The following is a 21,810-nucleotide window of genomic DNA, read 5'->3' as shown; positions in this document are numbered from 1 at the left end:
AAAAAAAAAAAAAAAAAAAAAAAAAAAAAAAAAAAAAAAAAAAAACATTATTAGCTTGTTACTGATCCTGACAGTGCATGCACAACTTCCCTGATTTTTATGGCACCAATTCATGATAGCCTTTTATTTCCAAGTTCCAAAATCATGAGTGAAAATTTATTGCAGACAAAGCCTAAGCCCCATGGGTCACTAAGATACCTAAATGGTTAAATTCTGGATAGAGTCACAGAAGTATGCTATGCTGCAAAGCGAGTATTTTCAATATATACCCATCATTTGCCTTGCTTAGGGACTTGGTGTTCAAAGCCAAGTCCTAAAGAATTAACCAGAACACACTACTTACGTATGATCTTGATAGCATCCATTTTCTTCCCTTTGCCTGCTTGCATACACTTTGGCACCTGCCGTAGGCTAGAGAACGTGACTATGTCCCACAGGCATGGGAGTGTCTTACAGCAGAAGCCATGCAAGTGGAGGTCTAAATACATTCCATTGCACAAGTTATCAAAAATGGCTTGTAACCCTCATTCCAGGTGTGTTTTGTAAGTACGTTGTTCTGTTAGTGTTATGTTTCTTTAACTCTTGCAGATTTTTGACAATGAAGCTAAAGATCTGGAACGAGAAGTCTGCTTTATTGATATTGCCAGTGATGAAATTCCTGAGCGCTATTACAAGGAATCAGAGGTAAGAGACAACTTGATTGTGAAATGATGAAGGGAATGTAAGAGGCTGCAGTAAAGCCTTGATAGGAATCAAAAGAATTTTACTTTGATATGAAATTATGGTGGTCACTAGAATTTTAAAAGCTTTTGATTAAATGGGAAGCTGATAGCAGCCTCTCTGTCTAGATTGCTTGACACTTTCTTTTACAGATTACTCCAACTTTTTCAAATGCTTTTATATCCTTATCACTTTTTGTCCTATACCAGACCTTTTCATTCAAATTAGAAAAGATTTTTCTTTGAATCAGGAAGCTCATTTAATTGTTTGCAGATCTGAACAGTTTTAAACATTACTGGTTTCTTTATCCACATCCCACCCCAAGAAAGAAGTCATGTGAAGTGTCTAAGCCTGAGGCAAGGGACAAATACGCTGCAGTGAGAATAGGGCTGATGCACAGTTGCTCAGGGGCAAGCATGACGCGAGACTAAGAGGGACTGAAGCTTATTACATAATGTCATAAATCTGCTAAAAAGCATCAATGGCAAGCAGACACATTCACTGTCCTAAAATTCCCCTGAAAATTGCTCCCATGTATATCTGATTGTTTGACTGTTTCTTTTGGGTCAATGCAATTAATTATTCTGAAATCAGTAACAACCATGCAAATGAAGATGTGGTCTCAATGTTTTCACACCAGACTTAAAAAATGATGGTTCAGAATGAGTAACTAGAGAGAAGTGATCAGATCTATGCTTGCATTTCATTTTGGAGATATGATTTGCCTCTGGAGCCAAGTATATATTCATAGCTGGCAATGAGTATGGCAGCTGTTTGACTATACAAAGTGAGACTACACAGTCATTTTTAGGATAGAAAATGAAGACTTGCCAATGAATATATTTTTACACCATAGGAGATATGCTTTTCAGACTTAAAAAGTCAGGTACTTGTTGTCTTCTATTTATAGATCCTATCTGAAATTTTATGTCCTGGTCATAAAATAAAATTGGGTCTATGGTAGAGTGAAAAGTAATTTTATTGGTTTCCTTGGGTAATAAAACCAGTCTGTTACATACCAAAAATTATATAACACCTCATGAAGCAGCTTATTGGTCCCATCACCTTATCTGATCTCCATGGTCGTCCGGTTCCATTTAGGAATGATTGCTGCTATTGAACGCATCAGTATTTGACCATGATTTAAAGAAATCATGTAAGATTTTTCATTTTGGTGTGTGCACTTCCACAAATTGTAAACATGAAGGTAACATCTAGTTTTTCAGCTTTCCCATTTTTTGTAGCCAACTATTAAACATAATTTTTATATGATTAATCTCATGATATAGAAAACCAGCTTCATCTTAGGTGAGAAAAGAATTTGAATCTGTGTTGTATTTCAAAGACACATCTAGAGACCTTATTCCAAGCAAAATGGAATCTTTTTTATGGTTTTAAACAACAAAAATAGACCAGCATCTGTTGTTTTTTCTGTACCGATGGATGATTTATAAGTTGGCTTCCAAATTCTGTTTCAGAATTCCTACAAAATGAGAACACCTTAGCATTTAACTGTGCACATACTGTAATTGATAACTGAATTAATAATAGCTGAATTTGGTGAATTCCAAAGTTTACAAGCTCTGTATTTTATGCTACCATATGATGAACATGAAGCCAAGTTCCCATTTCTGCTGAGGTCTCTTACATAATTTAGGAACTATAAAAATATTTTTAATGTTTGTAAATGTGATTTCTGTTTTCAATCAGAACAGTTTTAAAAAAGTAACTCTATATAAAAGAGAAATGGTCGTGTTATCCAAATAACAGTTTCAGAGATAAATAAAAGGTATTTTAATTACACTAATAACAATAATTTGGCTGGTTTTACATCACTTAATCTGAATTGATACTAAGGTTAATGATTAAAAGTGAAGTACAATCCTCAGGATTAAGAAATAGATCCGACTGGGTAAGTGTTCTGACTCTGATCCAGAAAGAGCAATGAGAATGATTTAAATTCAGGCATGTCAGTAATCTCTTCATTTAAATGGTTCTTTCACATGCTTAAAATTAAACAAGTTCTGTATCAGGGTCAGCATACTTTTAGAAATAATCTTTAAATTTCTTTTATATCCTGATTAAAATGCTTCCCTCTTCAATTGAAAATATACTTGCTTTTAATGGCAATTTTCATTGTTTAACTGTATTACTGTATATTAGAGAAGGAGCTTAAATAATTTGAACCTTTCGTACACTACTTAACCTGCTTGGGTTTTGTTAATGCTTATCAGCCTGCATATAGAGGTGGTTTGCTGATACGATCAAACAGTACTAATTACACAGTTGTAATTAAGCTAGTATTTGTGATTTCAGTTATTTTTAGCTTTAGTGTTCACTTGTCCTCGGTAAGCTGTTTGTGTCAAAATCTTAAATTTTTCATTGCTTTCTACATTTTGACTGCAACCTTTCTTTGCACTTGTGCATCAAATAATTCACTGATTATAACACAGTTAACCACAGCAGTTTTAGTCTTTTATTTATATAATCAAATTATATGGTTGTATATATATTGCACAGATATCATGTATATATTACACAGATATCATTAATAGAAGCAATAATATTGGAGTTACCACTGAAGGCTTCATGAGATATCCAAGGGACCCAAAGCATCAGACATTGAAAAGTCAAAATATAGTTAGCTGGAAGCTTAAGAAGGGTTGTTGTTGCATTAAGCAACATTTTAAAGGAACCTCTGCCAGTAATACTGAGTGATCTCTTGACAAGAATCATGTAAGTGATTTGAACACCCTTAAGAATGGAGGGTTTATCTGTCAGTGCATGCACAAAGGACTTAAATCACAAGGTGGATAGTGATTCAGAAGACAGTTTGGTAAGCTTTTACAGACACACACAGAGTCCAGCTGTGTCCTCTATAGAAGCATTTTTAGAAGACTGCAGGAGGTACAACTGCAGGAATTCTGGATATCCCAAAGCAGATAATGCTTGTTAATTTTAACTTAATGACCATCTATAAACCTAATGGTTAAGTGACCACCAGAGTCCTTACCACTGCTCCTACACCATAAATGTAGCTTTTTTTATAAACATGGACCTGAAACCCCCTAATGTTTTAAGATGTTTAAAAGTAGGGTTCTAAAGTGAGAAAGCTTAAATCTAGATCCAAGCTAATAGGTGTGCCTGTTTTTCTATAACAAATCGTATGTTTCCAAATCTGAATGTACGTTACATTGAAAACAGAATTACATCTTTATAAAGAAAGTACAATCCTACAGGTAAGTGGATCTGTCTTATTTCTTTGTGACCAAACCATAAATGAATAAGTATGGCCAGCCATCACATATTCCCCATATAGGTATATATATTGATCTAAATTATAGAAAAGAACAAAACTGAGCTGTGCTAAAGGGTGAGGGCCTCAAGTGAATCATTCACTGAAATGAAACATTTACTGTAGATATGAGATACTGAGCAAAATGTTCTTTGCCATTATATTCAAGTTCTCAGAATTAGCAGTGTTTCATTTCCTGTTTATGACAAAGCAGTTGAGTTGGACACATGGAATAAACTTTTTAAGTTACCTCCAAGTAGAAAGATTTTGTGCAGCTGCTGCAGTTTTCTTCTTCAATTGCTGCCTTTTTTTGACTTTATCACAGCTGCACTGTAGAAGGTCTGGCTTTCTACTGTCCAGGTTGAATCTGTCACATTCTGAATCCATCACATGCCTTATCCAGAAAACTATGATGGTTGAAATAAGACAGCTGCCTCAGCTCCCACAGCGAGTGCGTGTAGCTTTCAGTACCATAGTTCAGTACAGGACATAAAAACAAATGAAAATACCCTTTTACTTACTAAAGTCAGCTGTGAGCTCACATAAAGGCTGACTGGATTACCATATTTTAACACCTCAGAACTGTCCCGGTATGTATAATTCTTTAAGTATTTAGCTGGCTCTCCGAGAAAACACATTTTTATGGAAATTCAAAAAGAGAAAAAAAGTATTTAAAAAATTACTCCAAATAAATCTCTATAGTAGCATCTTAACATCAACAAATCCTTCCAGAGCACTAGGCTAAGTAAGCTAAAATCCAAAACCTAGCAACTAGAGTTGACGGTGAAATGCCAGATCCCATGTATTAAAACCATGAAGGATTGGTTCTGAAATTCAAGATGAAACAAACTGGTTTTCAGCTTAAACAAGGAAGAAGAAGAAAAAAACACAAGTTCAAAAGCATACTGGTGGAATGTATTGCAATAGGATTCTGAAAAAAAATGAATCCGTGCATTAGAAGGAAGGCAGGAAGAATCTTTTTCTGGGGGCATCTGGATAGCATCCAGTAAGAGAATAGGATGTATGGCATAAGTACAATGCACTTTCACCTGTAGGGACCATATGCAGCTTGAGGATCTTTGCAGTGCTAAAATGACCATACAAACAGCAAGTCATTTTTGAGACAGACCGGTGATGAGACGAGCAAGGGGTCTCATGCAGGCTTCCACCATACGGACAAAGGGAGAGGGGCCCTATTAGCAGCAGGATAGTATGGGATCTTCAAATCATGCCTAATACCATGGCATAGTTAAGGGAAAGTATACACATTAAGATTTGGAAGTTATATGCCTATAAGCAACAAAAGTGTTTAATTATTTCACTTCAAGTAAAAAACAACATTTCAGAATGAGATCTGAAAAGGCCTTCCAACAAGCCAGTGCTGTATTTTCACATCAGTGCTTGCCTCCTGGAACAGGGGTCACAGTTCCACATCTGGTGACAATGATGTCTGCAGTCCGTGAGGTACACTAAGTAAATAAATCATAGAATCATAGATGCTAAATACAAAATAATGGGATCTCTGACTGTAAGCGTGCTGAGTTGGGAACTGACAGATGTGGCCTAAGAAACAAGGGGAGAGTGCCATGTTTGGAACCATACCCACCCCGCTGTGGCTTTTACTTAATTTCACTGTAGTTTTATATTTTATTCTCAAATAAGCCCAGCTCACAGGTAATGATGTTTCTGCTATGTTAGCAGAAGTGCTATTTTTAAATCACTCTGCACCTGGCAATAATGTATTACAAATACAGAGTAGGTTTTACTCCTCTTTAGCAAAAGGATTTGCCAGATGGGCTTTCCTAATAAATTGGGTCTGATAAAAGCACAGGAAGGTTATTTAAACAAAAAGATTTTTGCTATGCCATTACATTTAAAACAGATTGAGGATTTTGCCAGTAGACAAATTAAGAGGAAAATAGTGAACAGAGGCAGTGTTCTTTGGATGATGGGTTCTATAGAAAGGAAGGCACAGGTGGCAAAAATAAGGTACACATAAAATAGATGACCTAAATAATAACATGAATGTGGTTTCAGATGTAGGATCAGCTTGCCTGGTTTCCAGTCACTGATAGAAGTTTTTTAAGCTCTGTTTGTCATGATTCGTGGCCTAGAGAATATGCTCCGTCACTCCAGCCTGGTGCCTTTCACAGGCAAAAAAAGGAAAATCCATGATCTGGCATGGGGAGTGCTCAGTGCTTCCTCCCAGGACTTGGAGAGATGTGGGCATGATGCAAGAATCTAATTTGTCCTACCTGACAAATCTAATCAGCTGCAACATGAAAGCCAGGAGGAGGAGCAGTGCTGTGTACTGATACATTTTTCAACTTGCATTTAATAAAAAATTATCATCACTGCTTCATTTTTTTTAGAAGAAACTGATGTGCCTAATTGCAGAAAAGGTTCCATGCTGTGAATCTTAATCTGAGATCTCAAAGCAATGAGTTAGGCATATAAAATCCTTCTGGATTGTGGCATTCATGTCACTTTTCTCATTGATTTCAATGGGATCAGACGCTGAAGAGCGTAGCATTAGCAGTCATGGTCACACCAAAGGTCTTTCTGACTTGGGATGCTCCGTGTGGCTGTGACCAACAGCAGAGGCCAAAGAAAGGTTTAAATATGAGGAAACATGGAAATTCTTCCTCTAAATACTTTCTCAGATGAACCTTAGCACAAGCAACTCCTGAGCAGGAATTAGTGTCCTTCTAAAATAATCTGAGACTTTTTTAAGTACCTATTTTTTTAGCATCTGAGTAAAACAGTAAGTTACATTAATTTTACTTATGGCAGCTTACCGCTGTAAAACATTTATGCGCTTTGAATTGATGATGAAGCGATTAAACTCTCACATTCACTTTGCTTAATGTGGCTGTGTATCACACGTTGTACTTCTCAGCTTATACACAGCCTTCACATACGGCTCCCAGTGAACCAGGTTTTAATTCACCTGAGCAAGCACGCAGTAAAGTCTTTAACACATTGAACTTCGATACAGCAGTCTGAAAATCTGTTTCTCTGATTCTTTTCTTTCTCCTGGACTCCATTCATCAGTCTACAATTTTGTAGTACCAATATGTTAATGTTTTCAGAAAGGCAGGTGGTCCCATTAAAGCTATTAGATACAAGTTGCCTATACTGTCCATCATTGCCTGGCTCTTTGCTTGAAGCTGTCCAGCCAACTTGTGACTACACAGCATGTCCTTCAAGAAAAATGGACATGATTAAGGGAAGTAAAAGTGCCATCTCTGGGCACTCTTAAAAGCGTTGGAACTAGGAGTGATGTCATGGGTGAACTGCATTGCAGTAAATGGATTGTTTGGGGGTCACCAATTTAAAAAGGATTTCCATTATGAATCCACTTGTCTGCTGGGTTAACTTCATTAAATTGATAAATAAATAAGCAAACAAACTAGAACCAAGGGTTGTTGCAGTTTGAACAAGACACAAGTCTTATTTATGACTGAGCAGTCCTGCAGGGTAGCTGTTCGTTGCTTAATTTTTATTTAAGGATTTTGAACATTTGGTATCAACTCAAATTCATTACATTAATCTCTTTGGACTGTATTGAAGTTATTCCATTATGGATCTGCTTATCACTGAACCGACATAAAAGTATCCCCGCATAACACTCAGTATTATTAAAGGGTATATCCAGAGTGCTTAATCAAGACAATGGCTTCATCCCACCAGTACTGTCTCTGTATGTAAGAAACAGCAGACCGTCCTTACATAAAATTACTATTTTCTTTTGATTTTCCTTTTTAGAAATACTTACTTATTTTATACTGCAATATTTTGCAGGAATATTTAAAATGATACTCTCTGTAATCTATTTCTTTATCATGGAACCGTCTATTAGAATTTTACAACTTAGTTCTTCCCTTTTTATTTTATTTTTATTATTATTATATTGCTTGCTTCAGGCAGTAATCAGCTATAAAACAGCTCTTTCAACCAGAAAATATCTAGATCAATCTGAGGTCAAGCTTTATTGAATGAGAAGAATGGCAACAGCATGTGACTATGAGTTGTGATATACAGTGGTATGTTGCTATGATATATGATGATGCTGAATTGTTTTTTTTATGGTGCTTTAACATTGAAACCTTATTATACTGCAAGTTTAAAGTTTCTATTTAGAAAAGAACGTGTCAGCAATAAAAGCAATGACTTTCACAGAGAAGGAAGCCTGTCACCTCATTAGAACTTTGTAAATAAGCTTTAATGACAGAGCTTCAGTTTATGGAAAAAAAAAAAAAAAAAAAAAACAGAAGCCAAGTCAGGAGATAACTGCGCACACTAGAAAAAAGGAATGGTGCTGAATGGTATGTAAGATCACAGTGGAAAGAAGAAGATTAAAATCACAGTAGCCTTATTGATTTGTTAGGGTTTTTCTTCTGATCATCTTCTTCCACTGAGCACATAATTAAAGCATATACTTAGATGAATGTTTAACAGCTTTTCTAATAAAGGATGAATTTAAAAGAGCTTCCCAGATCTCAGCTTTGGGCAAGGCATACACTGGTGGTTATTCTTGAAGACAGATTTTAGAAGCTACACTATAAATTTACTGAAACTTCATTATTTTCAAGTTTTGAAAATCAAAGTTCACTTGTGTATTGTTTCTGTTGTAACATGTAATTAGCAGGAACAGACATAAGGTGAAATGCAACAGGATCAAACCAGTTTCATACTTAGCTGGTGATTTAGATATACAAGTTCACTTAAAATTGCAAAATATCAGCCAGGGTCACAACAGTGTTGATGCGTCAAAGCTTAAACTGGACATGATCTCATGAAGACAGGCATGGGTAAATAGCACCTGTAAGTCACACTGGAGGAGCAGTGTAAAAACAAGCCCTAAAGAAACAACATTGCTTCATTGCTTCCAGAGGCCGTAAGTAAGACTTGGAGTGCCTTGCATTGGAATGACTTGCAATAACATATTTTCCTATAGTAGAAAATGTCCTAGATCAAATGAGCTCCAAAGTAGCTTCCAAGAATGCCATCAATTCACTGGCTGTTGCATAAAAGACAGGATTGGACTTTATTATAGCCTGGCGCTCATTTAAGCCCATTTCATTTTACTTTTTCATGATGTTTATTAGAGTGTTTTCATATTTTATATCTTACCAAAACATTTACTTTAGCAGACAGACAAACAGGACTTTTCCAGGATTTCTGAGTACATTTGCTTTGTTTTGCAGGATCCTAAATATTTCAAGTCACAGAAGACTGGGAGAGGCCAATTAAAAGAAGGCTGGAGAGAGACCCATCAGCCAATTATGTGTTCCTACAAACTTGTGACTGTGAAATTTGAAGTCTGGGGACTTCAAACCAGAGTAGAACAATTTGTACATAAGGTCAGTGAAACAAGAGCTGTTTCTTATCCTTCACGTAAGCAGAACTTGAGTACTGTCCTGCACAGGAATATAACTCGATGTTGGAGGTAGGAGGCTTAGCTGAATCTCTCTCAAGGTCTGAGAGGTTTGGAGCAAATCCAAAGAGTTCATCTCTGGGTGTAAACTTGACAAAGCCTGGAGTTACTTGGGTCTACGACTGAGAAAAAATATCAGTAATATTTTCAGTGCTGTGATAAATATATGAGCTAAAGGATTTGTGAGTATAAATGAGAAATGTGCAAGTAGACAGTACAGTGTTTCTTACAAACAGATAATGGGAGAGCTTTCCAGTCAGTCTAGTAAAAAATGAATTACTGAATGGCACAACAGCCAAATGATAATACTTTTCAGAGTGTTGACTTTCTACTCATCCAAAGAATTAATAAGGAAAAGGAAAAGAGTTCCAGTCTGTTTTCCCAAAGATTATGAGATTCTGTATGTATTCCCAAGTGGCTTCCCATGCTAGTCAAAGCCACGCTGATGTGATCCAGCGTTGGCAGTAGTTCCACTGTGAGTGGGAGGTTGGACTACAAGACCTTCAGAGCCAGGATGTCTGATTCTCTAGGGTATGTCTTTTTAGAGATAAAACTGACAGAATATTTTTCACATTAAATCTTGTTGAAAGTCAACACTGTCACTTTTCTAAAACGTTTTGTTGCTGCAAAGATATTTAACTTTTTCCTTGTTTCACAGGTGGTCAGAGATATACTACTGATCGGTCACCGGCAGGCTTTTGCCTGGGTTGATGAGTGGTATGGTAAGTGTTCTCCAGATGGAGCTCTTTGAGATAAAAAGCATATCACAATTAACAACAAATTTCCATTTGCTTTCATAGACCATCAGGTCTTAGCATAAGTTGTTCATGAAAGAGGCAGAAGTACGTTCATTTTCTCTGGAACATACGGAGTTCATTTATGGCAGGTTCTTTGCTAGCAAGGATAGACTGTATTTTTGGCAGCTGGTAGGCATCATACAGGGATGCCTTTATATCCCATGCATCTAAGAGTATACATCAGTCCAGTCATCCTGCACTGTAGGCAGATAGAAGCTCTTGTCCCTGCCAAGAGTCATCTATATGGAGAGCTGCATGCAGGTTTTATTAAAGCTTCTTATTAATAATTTCCATACTGCAAACTCGTAGGGCCTCTGATCCAACACATTTTCAGCTTTTTATGAAGGTTTTAAAGTGATAATATGGATTTCAATAACAAAAAGATGGAACTCTAATGTCCTTTCTGAAAAATGAATATAAATATAAAACCCTCTGGGTCTGATTGAACAGCAGCTGCATGCAAAAACTGTTCTGAATCTAGGCACCAGCTGTAGTATTGGGCATAAGTTCACAGGGTTTGTCCTTTGTACGTGTATTTTCAGTAAGATGTAACCATAAGTATAGATACTTGTAGAAGATAAAATACCATCTAACATATAATAGTTATTTGGGAATATAAATATCTTTGAGAATATCTTATAAATTGAGCAGTGCATGAAAAAGTTTGTGCTGTAATGATCATAAAAATACTGAAATCTACTAATATAAATATTACTTCTATTGTGTAGCCATAAACTAATACAATAATTTTATGTCCAGTAAGGAAGACTTCCAAGAGCTTTTTTTAAATTTAGATATATTTTTTTAAAATTTATTACCTGCAATATAGTGATCTACTATTTTCCTGAACAAAATGAAGTCACCTGTGTGTGTGTATATTCATAAGGATAAAGACTTTTGAGAACAGTAGTTCTTTTTATCTGACTAGACTATATTTCTGCTGTTTATTCCCCAAAACGGGAAAAAAATAGAGATTATTTCCCAGGGTACATCACTTAAGATGTTTTCTAAATTGACTTTTTGACAGTTTATTTAAATTGGCTCGGTTATTTTTCAGAACGGATGCAGTTGTGTTGACTTTTGTTACAAAATGTAATAGTTTCTGTAACATTAGAACCATGACTGATTTTAATACTTACTGTTCTAATTTTATGTATACAATAATCAAAACAATTTTAACTGATGACTTTAAATAATGAAGCCTAAATTCACACAATAATTGAGCCCAGAAATTTGCCCAAAAAATACCTCTTAAAGACAAGACAAAGAAACAGTACTGGGAAGCTAAGAGTGATCTGCACTTTAGCAGAACTTTTGATAAAAATGACAACTGAGTAACCATGAAATTAAACACATGGAATAATTTTGGCCCAAAAATACTTAGCCACACATTCTTAACTCTTAATACACCCTGTCATAAACACTCTTTCCACAAACAAAATATCTCAGTACACAATTATCTGTGGATTTTTACTGTCATGATGTGTCTTGTTATTAAAGAATAGATAGTAAGTTGAATACTTGTCAGGTGAAGTACAAAACCTAAAAAATCTTGGCTTTCTAAAATAGATATGAATAAAGACTAAATATATAGCAAGTCTTACAAAAGAAGAAGAAAAGAAAGTGCAGAACGTTAATTTGGGTAACTCTCTGTGCCGTCTGCTGCCTTTATAGCTCTGCAGTGTTCTGAGAATAACAGGTGGTAAGAATTGCTGACTAGAAACCGAGTATTTCATTATCTTTTAAAGAGTCTGTTTGCCGTAAATTATTACCTTTTCAAATTAAAGTTTGAGAAAGACTGAGATGATGCAAGTCAGCTAAACTGAATCAAGTAACCAAGCCATTAAGATCAGTTATCAAGCACACTATGTTACTGATATTACTGATTGATTACTCTTACTGTAACTGTAAGTATGAATGTGTCTTGTTTACTAAACTGTATTTAGCTTTATTAAGAAAAGTCTACTTTCAGAATGTTAGTTACTAATAAAGAGCATGTTCTTTGCTTGGCAAAATGCATCTTGGCATGTTATCTACATGGCTTATCAGCTCGTCTTTCATTCCAGACAACAGAAAAAAACAAAACAACAAGAAAAAAACAGGTTGAAAGAGTATATTAGTGGTATTCCTTGTTTCATATTGGTCAAAATTTTAGATTGCACTTCATTTTCACTGATGAAGTATTACAGCATGCTACTAATATTACAGCTAAAGTTATATTTTTCCTTAAGAGCTGTCTCATCAAATGCCTCAAGAACAGAACCATGGCATACATTAACAAAAATGGTATGCGTTTCCAAATGTTCTGTGCTAGTAAAGTGGTATTTAAATTGTATGTATAAAAGATTAATGTCTATTTTCATGAAGCTCCGAAATTATGAAATAATTGCAAAGAATGAACCAATATTCTGACAGCCATCATGTTCACCTACACCTTACTCACAAGTAAAATACTCAGAAGAGTAAGGTCACAAGTCAGCTGATTGGATTCTGAATGTTTTTACTAGAAGTATGATTTACGACAAAAACTTCTTTAAATCCTTAACGATTGTTTTGAGTTACATACTCGCAAGTTGGACAACATCAGGCATGCCTAGACAATGATAAATGATCCTACCAGTAGAACTGGCGTTATTTGTAAAGTATGTATAATTTTTATAATGCATTAAATGGCTTGAGGCTAAAAAGCTATTAACATATTCATTATTAATCCACTTTCTGGTGTAATTAAGTGTTAGCTTCTGGAATCTGAGCTGATGTGTGTTTTAACAGTAAAACTGTTTGCTGGTTTTGAGACATACTATGCAAAGATAATATAAAATCTTTTAGAAAGTTCCTGCAAAGGTAAGTAAATCTTTACAATATTTCTGTATCTGTCCTTTATTCTAAGGGATCTTCTAAAATCTTTTTAGAAGATCTTGGCTTTTGCCAAGGCCTGCACTTCAATACTTTTTTGCCTCCCTTAAGTTACACAGATTCTCCCAAACAATTTCCACTCCTTCCTGTTCTCTGACTCCCTTTGACTTAACCTTCTTACACCTCCCTGGCTGATATAACTACCTTTATGAGTCAAATTTCATAAAGCTAGTTGCTCCATGCTTTTTTTAAAATCCTTTTTTGGCTTCTGCTGAAAGACTATGTATTCCTAGAACCTTCTTAAGAAATTAAGTTTGCATTGAATCAATGGAAAATGCCAACAATTTTGAACTTTTTACAGATATGACTATGGATGATGTTCGAGAATACGAGAAAAATATGCATGAAAAAACCAACATTAAAGTTTGCAACCAACATTCATCTACTGTGGATGAAATAGAGAGCCATGCCAAAGCAAGAGTATGTCAATTTTTAAAACATATTGCCCATCCTCAACTAATATACCTGCACAGATCAGAGAAGAGGAGCCAGCTGATCTTGCTGATTAGTCAATGGAATTTTGGGGTGATTTTGCCTCAGCAGGAACAGAATCTTTCTCCATGAAGTGCAATCCTTTGTTTTGCACTGTAAACTGCCACTGATGTAAGAAAGGGTGGGGTTGGGCTTGCATACAAGTCCCTGTCTTCGGGGAAAACAAAATTCTCTAATTTCAGTTGGATGCATAAAGTAGTAGTTAAATATCAGTTCTACTTTCTATATTTGAATCGTTTAAAAAAATGCAAGAGTTCAGACTTCTTCAGTCAAAAAGCCAGGAACATGGAGAGTGGAAAATTTCTGTGGGACTAATAAAATTATTTGCTTCACCAGGAAAGAAAGCTAATGACTTATTCACTTGTTTCAAACTAATTTTAATGTCATCATTGATTAGCTACCAACAAGGTGAGAAGTACTTTCAGAAGTATATACCAGCAATCTGTGAAAAAGGGCACATTGATGTGTAGGTGCTCTGATTCAGATTCTGGAAACCGTAAGAATTCAGGTTCCTAATTTAGGCACCTCAAGAGGATGTCTAACATTGGAAATTATTTGTATCTGCAGTGGTATTTGCTTCTAAAAATGTTATTGTTCCTTTGTTTCTGTGAACTGAGCAGTGATGGTTTTACTCAAGTAACAAGTGTGAGGTGAAGCCTGAAGTCCTAAGTCCTTTGTCCTTAGTAAAAATTCTCACCAGTATGAGATGTTATCTAAAGGATAAACAGGAGGACAATTCTTGTGTTTGTTTTGCTGCCGTTCCTTGGCATCAAGGTTACTCCTTACCTGTTCAGTGAATTGAGAATCAGTTTTGACTTTGGCTCTACACTTCAGGATTTGGCTTCGTATGAAGTTTGCCATCCTGAGTTCCCATGTGGCAAAATTACCATTGAGGTCAGGACAGAATTTGTCATTTATGAAAAAAAGAAAGAGCAGGGACATATTTCACAGTCTGAGCCTTCTAAGCTCAGGGCAAGGACTTGTTTTACTTGAGAGTATATCAGAACAGAGATGAATTTAAGGTGAGTGTAAGCTAAAGAGCAAAATTCAGCTGAAGGGATAATGAGTATTTCATGTCTGAATTTAAAATTTACAGTCTTGGAGGATACTTTGTAATAAGACTTCAATCAATTTTCACTTAAACGGCCAGTTAACTGATAAATCATCTTGTCCTGTTTCACTCTGATTCATTTAAGACAAGCTTTGTTTTATTTTATATAGAACTCCTCAATCAAAAATAGCTGAGATAAATTCATGGTTTCCCTTTGATGTTGTGGTGTTTTCAAACCTTTTGAGTTCAGAAAGACTACACACTCTGTTACAGATCAAAATGAAGTGTAAATCAGCAAATCAGGTTCAAATCTATCTCCAGCACAAGTAGGTGCAGTTCCTTCTGTTTATGTAACAGACCACCTGTTTATTTCCACCACTTATCTCGGATTTGAAAAGAACTTGGTCCTCCCTCCTAATAACTGGCACAGCTCCGTAGGCTGAAAAGGCCCCTGGAATGTAATCTGCAGTGAGGAGAGAAGGCAGCTGGCAACTTGTTTGGTTTTGTTTATTTAACATGATGTTGTAATACAACATAAAGCTTCTACCTAACATCAGCCAAGGCTACAGATGCAGGCAGCTGGCTAATACGAAAAAGTATCGATGTACTGAAAATATATCATTTTGCTGTTTGTATGGTAAGCACTATTGCCAGTCCTATGTCTCAGACACTCAGATATGCCAGAATTTTGTGTTGATTAAAATGCCAGTGTTTATATTTGTGGGTTATTTTTGTTTGTTTGCTTGGGTTCCTTTTTGAGCTTTGAGGACTCAGAGAATGTATTAAATGGCTTAACGAAACTTGAATGAAACCGCTAAATTGTAGTCTTGAAAAAGAATGCCATATACTACAAGATTTACAAAGATGTCGCACAAACTGACAACAATGGATGAGAAAGAGTAGAGAATGATAGCAGTAATGTCTTTATCATCTGCAGAACTTGGTTCTTTATTATTTGAATGTGAAGCATAAATTATCTATATCCTACCACACTCCCACGGGGTTTTAATCACATCTCCCAAAGATTTATTATGATTTACAATACAATTACCCAGAGAGAAATCAGAAGAGATTTTACAGGGAGTCTTCTCATGTGTTGGTTTGAGAGGGGGGAGAGGGGGTTGTTGGTTTCTGTTTTGTCTTTGGTAGTAGTCAGCTCTTTCAATTAGTATTTTTCAGATATTGGGTTTTGCTCTGTTCTACTTGGGGTAGTTTGAATATTTTGAGCTTAATTCTATGATTCCTGCAAACACACGGGTTTACTGTGGTGTTCAGAGAAAACCATACAATTTATTTCAGGTGGTTTACTGGACATCGTGCAGGCAATATAAGCATGAAGCTGCAGGTTGCAGAATGCCATGCAGATTATGCTTTTTCTCACGTTACCCATTTGCAGCAGATGTCATTCATTTAGGATTTTATCAAAAAAAGTTTTGGACAGCTCAGTTTAGAAGACATTATGCTGGGATTGCTCTGCCCTCTTGTGGGTTTCTACAGCACTGTGACACATTTGTCACCTCCATGAGAAGACTTTCACCACCTGAAACATCCTGTGGACCTGATTTTCCATAGCAAAGTGACTTTGATGTTTCTTCTCATTTTGGCCCGTTTTCCAGGGATGTTGGAAAGTGTGTAGTGACTATCAAGTCTGAGGGAATTCTTTAGGCATTCTTAGTAGAAAAGCATAATGCCCCAGTTCTGTGCAAGCAACGGTAACTAGAATTCACTTGAAGCTCTGCATGGGGAGAGAGAAGTTTTCATCCCTTGATAACTGCAGTAGGGAAACAAACCAGTGCCAGCCATTTATCAGTTTGTGTTCATAATGTAGATGAACAACAACAAAAAAAAAAGTCAGTTTTGTTTTGTTTGAAGTTCTGAAAAATTCTACTTGCTGACTATGTATCTAAATATATTCTTTAATTGCCTGTGAAATAGCTTGATTTTTCCATCAGTTACTGAGGTTGCACTCATTATTCAGTTCAGACACAGACCCAGATAGAAGAACCATTAGCATTTGCTTAATGTACCTCATTTTCTTTACATTGGCATTTTATTGTACTACAGTCAATGCATTAAAATAAGATGGAATTCATATGGAGAATCATTGAATGGTACGCATGATAAGAACCACTCTCCGATTTGAAATGTGGATGGAAGTAGTTTAACTGAGTTAATGAAATCATCATTTGAAAATATTCTAACATGCCATTTATCTTTCTTTTCTACTTATTGAAGACATGACAATGGATGAAGTCCGAGAGTTTGAACGAGCAACTCAGGAAGCTACCAACAAGAAAATTGGGATTTTTCCACCTGCAATAGCTATCTCTAACATTTCCATGCCTTCTTCAACCCGCAGTGCTCCATCTAGTGCTCCATCAACTCCTCTCTCCACAGATGCTCCCGAATTCCTAACAGTTCCCAAAGACCGGCCTCGAAAAAAGTCTGCCCCAGAAACCCTCACTCTTCCAGATCTAGAGAAAAAAAAACTTTAAATTAACCCAGCATGATTCCTTCTGATAAGCCATGTCTACCACAGCAAGAGTAACATAATAGAGTTTCTAGAAAGGTCATGGTGGTTGGTTGGTGTTTGTTGGATTTTTTTGTTCTTGTTTTTTTGTTTTGTTTTGTTTTGTTTTGTTTTTGCTTCGGATAATCTCACTGTTGTGGAAAGATTGCTTCTTTCCTCAGGCTTGATCCTTAAAAGCTTCAGAGAAGTGCATGCAAGAGAATGTAATTTATATATTCCTAAAGCAGTGTTCCAAGCCATATGGTGTATCTTACTGACCTACAATGAAATAGTCTGCGGAGAACCCTATAAAAGAAAATAAATCTTTCTGTAGCAGTATCTCTACGTACAAATCCACATCTGGGTCATAGCATTTATAATTAGGAATAGATATTCAGTAAAGCTGCCAAGGAATTCTGAGGCCAATTTGTGCCAAGCAGAAAGCAGGGTTAACTGGATAAAAAAGCTCCAATTTTCTTCTTTTATAACTGATTTTAAAATCCATCCTACTCTCAGGCTTTTCATGTATGTTCATAAACCTTTGACCTGCAACTCATTGTACTTGAACACCAACAGCAATCACTCAGATTCATATTTCGCTTAATATGACTCAGGATTTGGGGCCTAGCTAACAAACATGAAACTGTTCAAACCTAAAATATCACTGTATTGAAGCCCCAGTTGTAATTAATTATACTGACTTTGAGGCCATTGAACTATTTCTATCTTGCACAGAATTTGTAAAAGAAACCACCTATTTCTTGTAGATAATGTATTTTAATAGCTTTTTTTTTTTTTTTTTGTGATCTCTTAAGTTCATACTGGTGTTCCAATGATGTTCCATGTACAAGATTGAAAGAAAAAAAAAAAAAAAAAGCAGCTAAATTGAGCCAGTTGAGACGGAAAATCGATGAATTTTGTCTTGTCCTCACTGAAAGAAGAGTGGTAGCTACCCTATAAGACCTTGAATGTAAAGGAAAGAAAATATGAGACTCCTTTTTCTTTCCTGGCTCTCACCATTCCTAAACAGCACAATCTCTACTAACAGAAAGCTAGTTCCAGGCTTTACCACCGCCTCTGGGGAAGGAATGAATAAAACCAGTCACTTGGAAAAGCAAAAGAATCGTGGGGCTGCTCAGTCCCATGTAGGGTGACAATAAGGAAACAGAAGTGCTCTTCCTGGTCTGCACGTGAAATCACTCTTCAATCTCAGGAATTAAAACGTAGAATGGATGCTTCCTGGAAGGGAAGTGTAGATTGAGGGGGGAAGAGAAAAATGAATTGCAAAAGTGTTCTCTTCCTTCCTTCTTTACTTTTCAAAATGTAAACTCAGTGAGAAACGTTCCCTCTGACCCCCATTTGGGGTACTTTGTTCTCTTTTTACAAATTGCTATTTAATTACTATTGTCAGTATCTATCTTGATGCTGTAGTAGATATTCAATAAGCTGCTGTTCAATTCCCAGTGAATGATAGCTGTTACATGAATGATATGATCAAAGTGAGTGATATTTTGTACCACTGGTGACATGGTACATGGATAAAAAGAAGAGAGTCCTCCAGAGCTGAACTATCATTGAATATTGAACAATCAGTTTGGGGATGGCCTCCTACCCGTACAGGACGTTTGTGCCATCTTCTCAGCACAATGTAATGATTTGACTGGCTTAAATGCACTGAACTCCTCGATGGCTGTAGACCCAGTAGAAGTTATGTTGAATGTGTGGTATTTATAGGGTAGTTTTAGTAGCAGGAGAGGTAATTCCACTGTCAACCTGCACTGAGAACAAGTGTATATTTGATTGATAGTTAAAACCCTGTAGCTAGCAAAATCCAGAAGCTCTTTGTAGGTTAGCTATGGTCTGACTTCATGCTTTCTCCCACTTACTGTCCATGTTTTGCTTTGCATTTCTTCCCAGAGTTTGTAATTCTGTGTAGCTAGTAAGCTGACAGGTGATGATTTTTTGTTTGAAAAAAAAAAAAAAAAAAAGCCGCTGTGATGCTGCAAACAAAACTTTCTTGCATTAGTTTATGATTTAAGCTTTAAGAGTGTGCAAATTAAGTAATAATGATTATAACTGGTCTAATCTTTATTATTTATTTAGTAGCAAGATTGAGACATTGGCAGAGGAGGGAAACCTTTTAAAAGATTAGCTGTTGTTGGCTGTTTTTTATTGCCTGAATTTAACTATGTAGAAATAGTTTAGGTCTGCTCCACCTGATGAAAGTCTATTTTTCAATTAATTTGTTGTTTGTCAAAGAAAAAATTGCCCAGCTCTAGTTAGTCGTAATTTCCTTGTGCTTACATGTTACTGTTTCTATAGAAGTTTTGGCAGCTGGGTTTGTTACAGATTACTAGACCAAAGCAGTCATACCTTCACTCATGTTTAACTGATTCATTTCAAATCCCGTGTGGATAGGGTGATTACCATACCATGTAGGTTTGGGAGGTAAGGCATGTATGAAAATTATTAACACACCTGAACAGAACACATCTTATAGCTGTGTGACGGATATGTAGGAGAAAGACACTGATCGTGTCGTGGAAAAAATGCCAGACTCGTTAATGCTGTGTGTCCATCGGCATGTGCTGCTGCCATAGTCCTTCCACCAGGCAGTGCTGGTCTTGAGGAGTACCAGATTGATTGACCAAACAGCCTGAATTCACTGCTGGCCAAAATTCATGCCACTGCGTGGCCAAAGTTCACGCTCATCCACAGTGCCTCCATGTTGCTTACTGATGAAGGCAAATAAAAAAATGTAGATACCTTCATTGCTTTGGATAATATGCCAGGCTTTTTGTTAGTGACCTCCGCCATGTTCTACTTTGTTTTCCCCAGCAGTCAGTAATTAACCAATTTGTCCATATGAAGTTTAAATATCATTTCTGTTCCTGTGGGGTTTTTTGTTTGGTTTGTTTGGGGTTTGCTTTTTAATTTTATGCAGAATAACTTCTGGAATATTCCCAGCAAACACAAAATCACACAACGTGATATGGAAAGGAAGGTCAGAATACTTGGGTAACATCTTGAGGCAGAGGGTTTGATTTTGTCAGAATGCTTTCTACTGCATTTTCAAGCATCTTTATTAGGAGAAAATTAATATTTTGCAGGTATTCATCACTTCTTTTGCAAAAATAAATGATGTAGTTAGTGAATACATCTGTAGAGGGTATGGTGGCACCCAGCAAAGGTGAATAGGCACAGCAGCTATGTATTCCTATTCTCTGCCACAGTGATGGAAGAATTACACAATATAATTCTGCTAGGACTTCACAAGGAATTTTTCACCAAGGAGAACACAGTTCAGAGTAAATAATGTGATTACTTTGGGCTTCTATTAAAACCTTTTCGCAGCTTTGCTCATATTTTGATATATTTCTTGTAGAACAATTATAACAAAATGACTGCAATTGCAATCTTTAGAAGGGCAGACCTCTTCATAAATTAAAAAAAGAAGGTACCTGGAAAGACGATGAGAAGCGGCACATTCCTGAAACACATGCGTAATGGGATTTCTTATGAATGTAATTGCTGATTTTGTAAATGACTGGATAAATCCTGTGGAAAGTATTTGAACTTATTCTTTGACTTTTTATTATTATTATTATTATGGAAGGTGATTGTGTGACATCTAGTAGCCAATTTGCATTAACTGCTGCTGTAGAGATTTCGAAATGGAGATTTTTGTTCCTTGACTTATTTTGTAACAAGACTGCTACATTTTGTTAAAACTGCTTTGAAGCTTGCTGCACTATAACTTCCAAACAATGTGTTATCATTTGAAATAAGCCAAACGTGTATGCTTTTTATGACTTAGTGCAGTAAGAGAGATTTCATGATCTTGTCAATAGGAGCTTTTTTGTTTCCATTGTTTGGACTTGGTTTTATATGTGTAAGTTAAAACTGCTAAATACGTCTAACAATGTTTTGCTTTAAATGAACAGCATGGTCATTGAATTACAATCTCCTGTAGTTTTGTGGTATCACTTAAACAGATTTCATTGTTTTATTTCATTTCTGTGGTAATTCCACGTGACTCTGAATGTCCAGTAATTCATTTCTTTTATTTAGAGCTCTGATGGCTACATTAGGCAATCCATTAGTACCATCAAAGAAGGACCAAGTTTTGAATTGCTCTGCATGTTAAACAATGCAAGGCTAAGCAGGAGAATTTGATTGTCATATTTTTCATCCATTTCAGTTTTTGATTTTTCCTAGTTATTTATTATTTTTAATATTGTATTTTTCCTTGCATTTTGTTGTAAATAAACTACCAACAAGTATTCTTTACAAGTGTGGCTGTTTTCTTCTACTCGGTCTTCCCTGGCAAGGAACGTGGCCATTAACATTTCTACCACCAGCTCTGCAAGTCAGTTCCTCAAAATTAAGTAGCACAAAGAATTGGCATTGTAAGGGAAATTTAAACTACTTAACATCTGCTAGGTCTTGTTGCTCCTCAGCTTTTAAAGATTTTACCAGGGTAGCTGCCCCCTCGGTCTCACGTTAGCCCATTCATTTGTAAATGACCATTTGGTTTACAAGGATTTTTTTCAGTAGGGAGCCATTTCTAATTCTCCATGCAGAGTTTTG

At 36.1% G+C, this 21,810-nt stretch overlaps 1 protein-coding gene across 4 annotated transcripts in view; it reads left to right on the top strand.

Moving 5' to 3' along the window:
- The window catches only part of PITPNC1 (phosphatidylinositol transfer protein cytoplasmic 1), a 90,701-nt gene extending 69,191 nt beyond the window's left edge, over positions 1 to 21,510 (top strand). For 3 of the 4 annotated variants that reach the window (XM_035342335.1, XM_035342333.1, XM_035342334.1), the window contains 4 exons: positions 589 to 684; positions 9,226 to 9,381; positions 10,114 to 10,177; positions 16,947 to 21,510. In XM_035342335.1, the coding sequence (XP_035198226.1) occupies positions 589 to 684; positions 9,226 to 9,381; positions 10,114 to 10,177; positions 16,947 to 17,206 (576 nt within the window). In that variant the 3' untranslated portion in view covers positions 17,207 to 21,510. Of the gene's footprint in view, positions 1 to 588; positions 685 to 9,225; positions 9,382 to 10,113; positions 10,178 to 13,469; positions 13,589 to 16,946 lie in introns of all 4 variants that reach the window. The other variant, XM_035342337.1, reaches the window with a different exon arrangement.
- The last annotated feature ends 300 nt before the right edge of the window (positions 21,511 to 21,810 follow it).

The sequence above is a fragment of the Oxyura jamaicensis genome, chromosome 18, assembly GCF_011077185.1.
Source record: "Oxyura jamaicensis isolate SHBP4307 breed ruddy duck chromosome 18, BPBGC_Ojam_1.0, whole genome shotgun sequence".
Lineage (NCBI taxonomy): Eukaryota > Metazoa > Chordata > Aves > Anseriformes > Anatidae > Oxyura > Oxyura jamaicensis.
This window is presented reverse-complemented; position numbering and strand designations above follow the sequence as displayed.